Source organism: Lethenteron reissneri, chromosome 34 (genome assembly GCF_015708825.2).
Source record: "Lethenteron reissneri isolate LAM-NWPU_2019-01 chromosome 34, ASM1570882v1, whole genome shotgun sequence".
NCBI lineage: Eukaryota > Metazoa > Chordata > Hyperoartia > Petromyzontiformes > Petromyzontidae > Lethenteron > Lethenteron reissneri.
In genome coordinates, this window is record NC_083812.1 from 684,616 (window position 1) to 697,419 (window position 12,804).

General features: G+C 56.3%; 1 protein-coding gene across 4 annotated transcripts in view; it reads right to left on the reverse strand.

Moving 5' to 3' along the window:
- LOC133350508 (PH and SEC7 domain-containing protein 1-like) overlaps positions 1–10,048 on the reverse strand; it is a 51,270-nt gene extending 41,222 nt beyond the window's left edge. For 2 of the 4 annotated variants that reach the window (XM_061564863.1, XM_061564860.1), the window contains exons 1-2: positions 9,908–10,048; positions 2,167–3,131 (exon numbers count right to left, since the gene is read on the reverse strand). In XM_061564863.1, the coding sequence (XP_061420847.1) occupies positions 2,167–3,027 (861 nt within the window). In that variant the 5' untranslated portion in view covers positions 3,028–3,131; positions 9,908–10,048. Of the gene's footprint in view, positions 1–2,166; positions 3,132–4,960; positions 5,019–9,907 lie in introns of all 4 variants that reach the window. The other 2 variants (XM_061564861.1, XM_061564862.1) reach the window with 2 other exon arrangements.
- Between the last annotated feature and the right edge of the window lie 2,756 nt (positions 10,049–12,804).

Here is a 12,804-nt window from a genome sequence, read left to right on the forward strand (position 1 = left end):
GTCTGTGTTTGTCTCGCGTGCGCATACCTACAGGACGCACGCGATAGACCACGTACGTACGCACATACACGAGGTCTCTACCTGATACGTGCACAGGACACGTAAACATACACGCACTCACATACCGAGTTGCACGGTTAATACACGCTGCGCAAATCACAGGCATATACATTCATACAATATATAAAGACCCCGCGTGTCGGCTTCAATAGAATTGAAGAAAGTGAAACGAAAGTTTCGTTGCACGAGGAAGTATACCCAGTTGAGGCCGAGTCGACATAGCAGGGGCTCAGGGACCGGTTCAGATATGCGCCCCCGTTATCCGTGGCCGAAGATTCGAGCTCAGTGTCATCCGCTAATTACGACGAACGCTTCCAACAGCGTACAAATACAAGACAAAGATCCCCCGTATAACTCTAACAGACTTTTGGGGCAAGCGCTGTTCGCGAGCATCTATGGCAACATGTGTACACATATACACACGCACTTACTAACAATTATACAAACAACAATTTGTTATGTCAACATACAGCTCCACACAGTGTGTCGAAAACAAACAACCGTGACCAATGTAACCTCAAATGATGATCTTGACATTTCAAGTTGAGTCCATCTCGGGGAGGCTCAGGAATGGTTCGGAAATTCGTCACTGCATGGCATTAGCCGTGAGCAGGAATCCAACTTGAGTCTGCCGGGTTCCTAGTGCAGTGTGCCTGCTAAGTGCATAACCCATGCATTACGTTCGCAAATACTGTACATGCAACGACAACGACCCCCCGTATAGTATTCACAGACTGTAGGGGCAAGTGCTGTTTGCTAGTACCTATGAAGACCGAAACGACAATTGAGGGGTGGGTGGCCAGCACCACGCCCGGCCGCCTTTGGCGATGTTTACTACACACCGCACCAACTACTCATTTGAGGCTGAATCGATCTAGGGGAGGCCGATGACCGGTTCAGATAATCGTCACTGGTGGTGGCCGTGACCGGGAACCGAACTCGGGTCGCCGGGTTCGGAGCGCTGCACGCGAACCGCTGCGCCCACCACTCGCCACACGATCTATGCAAATAGATGCACCCACTCAGTCACGTACAGACATCTCTTATTTGCAAGAGGGGCGTGGGTCACAAATATTACAAAAGCGAAACAAATGAAGTACGGGAGTTGAAGCAACGAGCAATCCGGGCAAAAAGCACGTGCGTCGCGTGAGAATTTGCAAGCACAGCACAAAGTTTCACATCACTAGACGAAGAGTGAATTCGCTTCTCTCGCAGACCAGTGAAAGCCCCTCGCGTTAGGGAGCGGCCCCTGAAGCGGCTCACGGAGAGCGACCTCTGAGACCCAATCAAGCGACGTCTGTGGCCACGCAGCATCGGGCAGCACTCCCACGCCGACCACCCCGCGACAACGAGCAATGCTCATCCCACACCGCTGTCACATTTACTGCATTCGAGCTCTGAGCTGACATTTGAACAAATTAAGTGCAGAACCAAATTAATGCAATGGATTTTGTTGTGTGTGTGCAGTCACAGATGACCGATCAACTCGCTACGCTCGGGGACCTATGTTAACCACGCTGTCGTGTGCCGTCACTCAAACCCCACTCAGAACTCACCTTTTCAATATTCACAATAGACACCACATCTCTGGACTCATGGCTAACATGCCATTGCCGTTTGTCCAGCGCCCTTACGATGGCTTGCCACGTTACGGCGCTATACACATCGTCGTCATCATCATCGGTGACTTCGCCTAAACACTCCTCCGCTAAAACCTCTGTACACCAGCACCTCTGTTCCACTTTCCCTGACGGTGAATGTCCCCTGACAGCGGCGCTGCGCCGGTGAGCAGGCGGCACGCGCAGCCGAGTTCGTCACGTGGTCGGGAAGAACTGCGACTCGAGTGGAGAGCGCTGTCCCTGGGACCGAATCCGGACGACTTGTTCTCTGTTACTGGAAACATTTTATCGAACTAGGAACCACATCTTAAAGAGAGGTGGGTGGTGGGGACGTGGGCGTGGGGGGCAATAACCAGAGCCTAACCCTCGCATTATTAACGCCAGCTGTTACCTTATCCCGATCCCTAACAATACCTCAAGCGCCATCTCCGAACCCGCTACCCCGACGCCAAAGCAACGGGGTCTTGCCGATCACCGTCGCCCTTACCGTGGCCGAGTCGGACCGTGCCGGGCTGCTGCCCAGGGCGCCGCTGTCAGGTCGCCTGACCCCCCCCCGGGTCGCGCGCTCCTCCCCCTCCTCCTGCTCCGCTCCGCTCCCCGCGCGCAGCGACGCGGGCCGGGGCAGGCGCGAGACTCGCGCCGTGAAGGAGGCGAGGCGCTCCTCCCCGCGGACCCCCCACGGCCCCCCGCGTCCCTCGGGACTCGCAGGGGGAGGGGGCGACCCCAGGGAGACGACGGAAACTGCGGCGGAGTCCGGGGAGGAGACGGCCGAGCTCCTAGGCCCTCCGAGAGGGGTGACGACGGCGCGGCTCCTCTCCACGTAGCTGATGCTCACCACGGAGCAGGAGGACGAGGCGCTGGTGCCGGCGCGCTCCCGGTGTAAGGACTTCGTGGTGATGGTGGCGGTGGCTGCGGTGCTGCTGCTGCTGCGTGCGTCTCGCAACCGCCTGCCGCGACCCGACGGCGGCCACAAGCCGGACCCCGAAGCGGCGGTGTCGGCGGAGAGACGTAGGGGGCCCGGGGAGGATGAGCAGGAAGATACCGCGCGCTCCGCGGAGAGTCGCGGAGTCGGCCCGCTGCGCTCTCCTCCTCCTCCTGCTGCTGCTGCTCCTCCTGCTGCTCCTCCTCCTGCTGCTGCTCCTCCTGCTGCTGCTGCTGCTCCCGCCGTCGCCTCCGCCGCCGCAGCGAAGGCGCTGCAGAGCTCCTCGAAGCGCGCGCGGTAGAAGGAGGAGGAAGCGGCGGAACCCCCCGAGAGGGGGGACGCGCCACCGCTGGGGCTACGTGGGGAGCGCGGGGGGCTCGGCGAGGCGGCGGGACCCCCCTCGAGAGGCAACGGGGAGTCGCTCATGGTCGCCCCCGTGCGGTCGCTTCCGACTTGAGGGCGAGCACGATGGGGGGACGCGTCATCACGATGCCCATGCGACTCCTGCGCTCAAATTGTCGGCGGCGCTACTGCAATCAAACGAGCAATCAATGAGCTACACGGCGAAGGCAGCGCTCGGCGAATGTGTAGAGATGTACAAAGCAGCGATGTCGCGTGGTGGGCTTGGGCCCTGTTACTGGGAATGCCATGGGCTCACCACCGGTCCCATCTCTACTCCCCCCCTCCTCGTAGCCCGCGGCCCCCAGCTCCTCGTAGCCCGCGGCCTGGACCCCCCCGACCCAGGTGCAATTGCACATTCGATATCCCACTAACTAATACCCCCTCCACCATAGCCCCTGCCCGATTAGCCCATGAGCCAAGCAGGACGCGCTACGTCACCTGTCGGTTCCACCTGGGGTGGCAGGGCTGGGCAGGTTCCAGTTTATTCGTGTGGCCAATGAATGATGAGATAACCACGTGATGCGAGTGGGGGTGCCAAGTAATTGACTCCGATGAGCGGTAGACACGATTGTGTACAATTGAAGGTGAACTACCATAGGTGGTACAGACTTCTGGCCTGGCCCATCATCTAAACGAGGGCGAGGAGAGGGGTCGGGAGAGGGGAATGTGGAGGGTGGGGCGGGGCTCTGTCCCCCTTTGCCCCCATGCCACAACACAATAACAACACAACAACAACAACAACAACGTAACCGACAACAACAACATCAACAAGGGAATAAACAGCGTGAACAACAGCAATCACAACGTCAAGATTATCAACAAAGGACATCACAAACAAAACATTATCAAGAAAACATCAACAACGAGAGAGATGATGACTTCAACTTTAACAATGGTAGCAACATCAACAACATCATCATCATCGACATCACCCACACCAATTACTGGACATCTGTGAAAAAGATCTTTATCGCTCATCGGATTCCTCCTACAGTCTAAATCACGCTTCTGATGCTGACAACCGCATCATCAAGGACGAGTGCAGGCACCATGCAGGCCATGGACACTAGAAGGGGTCACCGCGCCGGTGAATGGCGTGAGCTCTCATCCACCTAATCCGTCACTCGTAATCCCACAACGTCCTCTTGATGCGGAAAGCAGGAGACACACCTTTTCACCCGCTGATGAACAATTAACATAATCATCTTCAGCAGTAGCATCATGGTTAGCATCAGCATCATCAGCAGCATCGTTATCATTATCAGTTTCTACAGCAGTAGCATATCATCAACAGCAGCATGAGCAGCAGCATCGTTATCACATTATCATCTGCTGCTGTTGCAACAGCATCAACAATGCCATCAGCAGCAGCTTCATCATAATCATCAGATACTGCAGCAGCAGAAGCATCGTCAGCAGCAGCAGCTGCTAATGAGCAGCAGCTTCAACACAATTCTCAGACGCTGCAGCAGATGTAATATGTATATCATCAACAGCAGCAGCATCAACAATAGCATCGTTATCATCATCTGTTGCAGCAGAAGCAATATCATCATCAGCAGCAGCAACATCATAATCATCAGCAGCATCATTATCAGCTTCTGCAGCAGCAAAATCAATATCTTGAGAATCATCAGCATCATCAGCAGCATCGTATTTCACGATCAGCATTAGTTGTTGCAGTAGCAACATCAATAGCATCAGCAGCAGCATCACCGTTATCAGCATCATCATCATCAGCTTCTGCAGCAGCATTGGCAATATCATTAGCAGTTGATTCATCATGATCATCATCAGCAGCAGCAGCAACATCAACATCACAATGACAATGATGTATTTGTATCAAGCCGCCCTCCGATCCACCGGGGCGTATCAGAGCGGGGACACCTCTCATCTCAACCAGGGCACCCCCAGTGGCAGATGTCCCAGTTGGGCACAGCGCGACTCATTCACTGACCTGGACACGTGGATTAGTGCGCCAGTCAGAGGGCCACAGTTGCTATGTCTGATCCCAACTGAGTAATACATCATCATCGTAAACAGTATCAACAGCAACATCGTCATCGTACGGTGCGAAAGAAGTTCAACATACAATAGTGTCATCATCAGCATCGTCATCATTAGCAGCAACTACGTCACCAGAAGCAGTAGTATCCTCATCATCAGCATCACCGCTACATTATACTATCACCAACATAATCACCATCAATATCATTATCGGCAATGGCATCATCATCATCATCAGCAGCAGCAGCATCCCACATACACATCATCAGCAGTAATCAGCAGCAAAATCGTCTCCACAACAACACAGTTATCAACACCACCATCAACACCACCATCATCATCAACACCACCATCATCATCAACACCATCATCATCATCAACACCATCATCAACACCATAATCAACACCATCATCATCAACACCATCATCATCATCAACAGCAGCAGACGCAGCAGAATCATTACCAAGTGCAGCAGCAGGAGCAGTACCACTACACGACCAAGAGAAAGACAAATTTCCCCGTATAGCCTTAACAGACTAAGTGCTTTTGGCGGGTATCTATGAAAACTGGCACGATACACGAGGAGATACATAGCCAACCGTGCTAATCGGAGGTGCATACAAAAATGCACACGGATACACACAAATACACTCACACAAATGCACACAAATGCACAGAGATATACAATGACATACACACAGATAGCCATCGGCACAAAAGACAAAGATTCCCACTCGAGCCTTCACAGACTCTTTAGTGAAATGCCGCTATAGCGAGCAGCTCTGATGAAGGCCGGCACGGCACACGGGAGGATGGGTGGCCAACCCCACGCCCGGCCGTCTTTGTCTCCCCAGCGCTGATGATTACACACTACACCAGGTACTCATTTAAGGCCGAGTCGATCTAGGGGAGGCGCGGGACCGGTTCAGATAATCATCACTGGTGTTGGCCGTGAGCGGGATTCGAAATCGGGTCACGGGTTTCGTAGCGCAGTGCGCTAACCAATGCACTATCGCTCCCCATACATACACGAAAACACACGCACACACGCATACACAGGTGTTAACACACACGCGTGTTAACACACACGCGCGTTAACACACACGCACACACGCGCGTTAACACATACACTTGCGGTAACACACATACACACGCGTTAACACACATACACGCGCGTGTTAACACATACTCACGCGCTTTAACACACACACACGCGCGTTAACACACACACGCGCGTTAATACACATACACACGCATTAACACACATACACACGCGTGTTAACACACATACACGCGCGTTAATACACATACACACGCATTAACACACATACACACGCGTGTTAACACACACACGCGTGTTAACACACACAAACGCGTGTTAACACACACACACACACGCGCGTTAACACACATACACACACGCGTGTTAACACACACACGCGTGTTAACACACACACGCGTGTTAACACACACACACGCGTGTTAACACACATACACGCGCGTTAACACACATACACACATGCGTGTTAACACACACACGCGTGTTAACACACACGCGTGTTAACACACACACACACACACGCGCGTTAACAAACATACACATACACGCGCGTTAACACACATACACGCGCGTTAACACACATACACACGCGCGTGTTAACACACACACGCGTGTTAACACACACACGCGTGTTAACACACACACACACACGCGCGTTAACAAACATACACATACACGCGCGTTAACACACATACACACGCGTTAACACACATACACACACGCGTGTTAACACACACACGCGTGTTAACACACATACACACACGCGTGTTAACACACACACGCGTGTTAACACACATACACACACGCGTGTTAACACACACACGCGTGTTAACACACATACACACACGCGTGTTAACACACACACGCGTGTTAACGCACATACACACACGCGTAGTTAACACACACACGCGTGTTAACACACATACACACACGCGTGTTAACACACACACACGCGTGTTAACACACACACGCGTGTTAACACACACACGCGTGTTAACACACACACGCGTGTTAACACACACACGCGTACACGTGAACGCGAGACCACGTGCGCGTGCACAGCTGTGCGCGCACTCCGCGGGGGTGGAGGAGGGGGGGGTGAGGCGAGGGGGTGAGAGGGCTGAGAGGGGTGAGGTGGGTGAGGGGGTGAGGTGGGTGCGGGGTGAGAGGCTTGAGAGGGCTATAAGGGGTGAGAGGGGTGAGGTGGGTGCGGGGGGTGAGGGGGGTGAGAGGGGTGAGAGGGGTGAGAGGGGTGAGGTGGGTGAGGGGGTGAGGTGGGAGCGGGGTGAGGGGCTGAGAGGGGTGAGAGGGCTGAGAGGGGTGAGGTGGGTGAGGGGGTGAGGTGGGTGCGGGGTGACAGGGGTGAGAGGGCTGAGAGGGGTGAGAGGGGTGAGGTGGGTGCTGGATGAGAGGGGTGAGAGGGGTGAGAGGGGTGAGAGGGGTGAGGTGGGTGCGGGGTGACAGGGGTGAGAGGGCTGAGAGGGGTGAGAAGGGTGAGGTGGGTGCTGGATGAGAGGGGTGACAGGGGTGAGAGGGGTGAGAGGGGTGAGGTGGGTGCGGGGGTGACAGGGGTGAGAGGGCTGAGAGGGGTGAGAAGGGTGAGGTGGGTGCTGGATGAGAGGGGTGACAGGGGTGAGAGGGGTGAGAGGGGTGAGAGGGGTGAGAGGGGAGACGTGGGTGCGGGGTGACAGGGGTGAGAGGGCTGAGAGGGGTGAGAAGGGTGAGGTGGGTGCTGGATGAGAGGGGTGACAGGGGTGAGAGGGGCTGAAAGGGCTGAGAGGGGTGAGAGGGGTGAGGTGGGTGCTGGTGAGAGTGGTGAGAGGGGGTGAGGTGGGTGCTGGGTGAGAGGGCTGAGAGGGTGAGGTGGGTGCTGGTGAGAGGGGTGAGAGGGTGAGAGGGGTGAGGTGGGTGCTGGTGAGAGGGGTGAGAGGGGGTGAGGTGGGTGCTGGTGAGAGGGGTGAGAGGGCTGAGAGGGGTGAGGTGGGTGCTGGTGAGAGGGGTGAGAGGGGTGAGAGGGGTGAGGTGGGTGCTGGTGCGAGGGGTGAGAGGGGTGAGGAGGGCTGAGAGGGGTGAGGTGGGGAGGGGGGTGAGAGGGGTGAGGGGCCTGAGAGGGGTGAGAGGGGTGACGGGGCTGAGAGGGGTGAGAAGGCTGAGAGGGAGTGAGAGGGGTGAGAGGGCTGAGAGGGGTGAGGTGGGTGAGGGGGTGAGAGGGGTGAGAGGGCTGAGAGGGGTGAGAGGGGTGAGGGGCTGAGAGGGGTGAGGTGGGTGCTGGGTGAGAGGGCTGAGAGGGGTGAGGTGGGTGAGGGGGTGAGAGGGGTGAGGGGCTGAGAGGGGTGAGAAGGCTGAGAAGGCTGAGAGGGCTGAGAGGTGGGTAGTGCTGGCTGATCGAGGCTGTAATCTCCCTAATCCAGGTCACGGGGAGGAGCTCGTCAGAGCCCTGCCAAGTCGAGACACAACCAACACAACCACCACCACAACTACCACCACCACCACCACTCTACACCAACACAACCACCACTCTACACCAACACAACCACCACCACTACCACAATTTCGACCATCACCACCACAACCACCACCACTACCACAATCTCGACCATCACCACAACCATCACAACTCTACACCGACACAACCACCACCACCACCGCTCTATACCAACACAACACAATCAACCTTCACACTACACCACCACCACCTCAACCATCCCACTACCACAATTTCGACCATCACCACAACCACCACAACCGCCACTGTTGCCAATGGAAAGACGACGAATCAGTTCGTTCACGACGACACATTCCACAGGAAGAGATTTCCGGCTCCTGGCTACCGGAACCGGTCATTGAGTCTGAACCGGTTACCACCGTTACCACCACCACGGCTATCAGCAGAGATATCATCACAATCACAACCATCACTATCACAAACATCATCAAGATCCATCCACCACCACCTACCAACAACAACCACCACAACAACAACAACAACGAGCAGCGCCCATTCCTAAACACGCAGCCCAAACAAAAAACAATCCCCCCCTTCCTACCTCACCACTCCCCCCCCCCTCCTTGCCTCACCACTCCCCTCCCTCCCTACCTCACCACTCCCCCCCCCCCTCCCTACCTCACCACTCCCCCCCCCTCCCTGCCTCACCACTCCCCCCCCCTCCCTACCTCACCACTCCCCCCCCCCCCTCTCTGCCTCACCACTCCCCCCCCCTCCCTACCTCACCACTCCCCCCCTCCCTACCTCACCACTCCTCCCCCCTCCCTGCCTCACCACTCCCCCCCCCTCCCTGCCTCACCCCCCCCCCTCCCTACCTCACCACCCCCCCCCTCCCTACCTCACCACCCCCCCTCTCTCTACCTCACCACTCTCCCCCCCCCTCCCTGCCTCACCACTCCCCCCCTCCCTACCTCACCACTCCCCCCCTCTCTACCTCACCACTCCCCCCCCCTCTCTACCTCACCACTCCCCCCCCCTCTCTACCTCACCGCTCCCCCCCCTCTCTACCTCACCACTCCCCCCTCTCGCTACCTCACCACCCCCCCCCTCTCTACCTCACCACTCCCCCCCCCTCTCTACCTCACCACTCCCCCCCCTCTCTACCTCACCGCTCCCCCCCCCTCTCTACCTCACCACTCCCCCCTCTCGCTAACGGTCTCACCGTCTCGTGCCCACACCCGGACACCGCCCAGACCCGTGCGGGGGAGCACAGACGAGACACAAGGGGGTGGGGGTGGGGGAGGAAGAAGGCGAGCTGTGTGGGGGGGGGGGGGTCTGGTGGTTGGGGGCTGTAGTGGCTGGTGAGGGGTGGGGGGTGTGGAGGACTCACCGCTGAGGTTACAGTACTGGCAGTACTGATGGCCCCCTCCTCCTCGGCAGGCACACTCTCTCCAGGGCTCTCTCCCCGGCTCTCTACCGCCCTGGCGCGCTCTCCCGGCTCTCTGCAGGCGACGGGGACCGAGTGCGTCGATGCGTGCACGGGTTTAATGGAATGAGGAGCGAACCAAGGCGAGCGAGGGGGTGGGAGAGAGTGGGGACGAGAGCCGGGGAGAGGGAGGGCAGGCAGGGAGAGGGAATGGAGAGAGGGGAGGAGAGGCAGGGAGAGGATTGGATTGGAACAATCCGTTCTGTAGGCGGAGAGTCAATGCACAATGGCTGAGGCTGCTGGCTGTCCGTGCGCGCGTGTTTGATGTCGAGGAGAGGCGTGCGTAGCGCACTCCGCTACAAACCGTGACACGTGGGTTCGAGTCCGGGTCACGCCTATCATTATTATCACGAGCCATGAGCAATCCACTGCTGGATGAACACCTCGCCGACGCCGTCACTATCTCTCACGATCCTGCGATTTAATCTTCATGAGATAACCTCAGTGGCGAGAGATATCTGAACCGGTCCTGGTCCTCCGCTAGGTTAACTCAGCCTCAAATGAGCACTTGGTGTGGTGTGTAAATATCAGCACTTTGGGAGACACATGCGGCCGTACCTGACGGCCTTAATAGGTGCTCGCTAACAGCACGCGCCGCAGCGGTCTACAGGGTATCCATGGCATCATTGATCACTGTCGGTGCAATGAAGCATGGATCAACATCGATTATTTAGCTCACGATACGGGCATTGAACAGCGTGTATTTGGAGCCGGTGTTTTTGTTTTGTTGAAAATGAGTGATGAGCGCGTTGTGTGTGAGGAGCGCGTTGTGAGTGACGGGGTGGGGGGAGGGGTTGTTACAAGTCTGCAGTGGTGACTGCTGTCGTTGTGGCGTGGTGTGTGTGGTGGGGGTGCGGTGTGTGTGGTGGGGGTGTGGATGCGTTGTTTGGTAAATATCGCTACGAGGGCCACGTGGTGTTGGCCACCCACCCCCTCGTGTGCTCTGCCGGCTTTCATAGGTGCTCGCAAACCGCACTTTCCCCAACAGCCTGTTGACGCAATACGGGGTATCTTTGTCTTCGTGACTGAGTAGATGCGTGCGTGCGTGTGTGAGTAAGTGTTCAAACACAAATATATATTCCGCTTGCTCTCCCCGTTCGCGAGTGCTGTGTGGAATATAAACACAAATATCTCGCGCAGTGATGCGCTCACATTCATACGAGAGATGCGTGTGGGCGTGTGGATGTGTGTGCACGTGTGTGTTTGTGGGGGGGATGTGTGTGCGTGTGTGTGGATCTGTTCGTGTGGATGTGTGTGCACGTGTGTGTTTGTGGGGGGGATGTGTGTGCGTGTGTGTGGATCTGTTCGTGTGGATGTGTGTGCACGTCTGTGGGGGATGTGTGTGCGTGTGGATGTGTGTGCACGTGTGTGTTTGTGGGGGGGATGTGTGTGCGTGTGTGTGGATCTGTTCGTGTGGATGTGTGTGCACGTCTGTGGGGGATGTGTGTGCGTGTGGATGTGTGTATGTGCCTGGATGTATGCGTGTGGGTATATACTTTCAAAGTGCACCTAGCATGGCACATGCGCCGTGGTGACGTCGCCGCCACTTAGTGGTGAACGACGGTTGTTGTTATTGTTATTGATATGTGCAGGTGTGTGCGTGTATGGATGTGTGCGTACGGATGTGCGCATGTGGGCGTGTGGATGTGTTGTGGGTTTGCGGATATGTGTGTGGAGAGCGGTCCTACACTCTGTTAAGGCTATACGGGGGATCTTTGTCTTAGTTTGTGGGGAGCGGTAGTGTCGTGGTTAGCGCGCTGCGTTACTACCCGGCGACCTGCTGCACCGCAGATAGCGATGCAATTAATCGAAACAGCGTCGACCCTTCCTCGACATACAATTCGATGGTTGTAAGGTGAGCTTACTAAATCGATAACATGCAGATAATCACGAGCTTAAAGGACCTTCATTAATGGTTGAGTTCAAATCCAGGAATAGTTTTCTAATTCCTGGGACTTTTCTATTACAAGCATCGCCGCGCCTGTCCGGCCATTTAAATGGGACAAACACACAGCCCCCCTCATCACGGGGGGTGCTGTGCACGGAGGCATTTGAGAGACTCTGCGGGGTGCCAACCCAAACAACTCTGCCCTGTGAACGAAGACAAAGATCCCCCGTGTAGCCTTAACAGACTGTAGGAGCAAGTGCTGGTAGCGAGCACCTGTGAAGGCCGGCACAGCACACGAGAGGGTCGGGTGGCCAACACCATCCCCAGCCGCCTCTTTCTCCCTTCTCATTTCAGGTTGAGTTGACCTAGGGGAGGCCCATGACCAGTTCCAGTCATCGCGGGAATGAAACTCGTGTTGCCGGGTTCGTAGCGCGGCGCGCTAACCGCTGCTCTACCGCTTCCTGACTGCTGCATATACACTGACACACACACTGACACACACACTGACACACACACTGACACACACACTGACACACACACTGACACACACTGATACAACAACAACCGTCATTCGCCACTAAGTGGCGGTGACGTCACCACGACGCCTGTGCCAGGCTAGGTGCACGCTGAGGCCACGTGAAGTGTCGAACGCCCGCTGGCAGGAGGTCACGCGGCAGACCCAGGTGCCACGGGTCGTCTGACTGAGATGACTGGCTGATGCACCACCTGTGCTCCCTACTGTGCCAACTTGCTGTGCTTTAGCCACCCGGCGCTCCGCTCGTTGTTGTGAGCGTCGCTCCTCCGCCCTCCGTTGCTGTTGGAGGGCGACTGCTTCCAACTGCCCAGCAGCGTCCTTCACGAGCCTCCTCCAAAGAAGCCTATCCTGACACCGCTGGTACCAGTCATCGGCAAG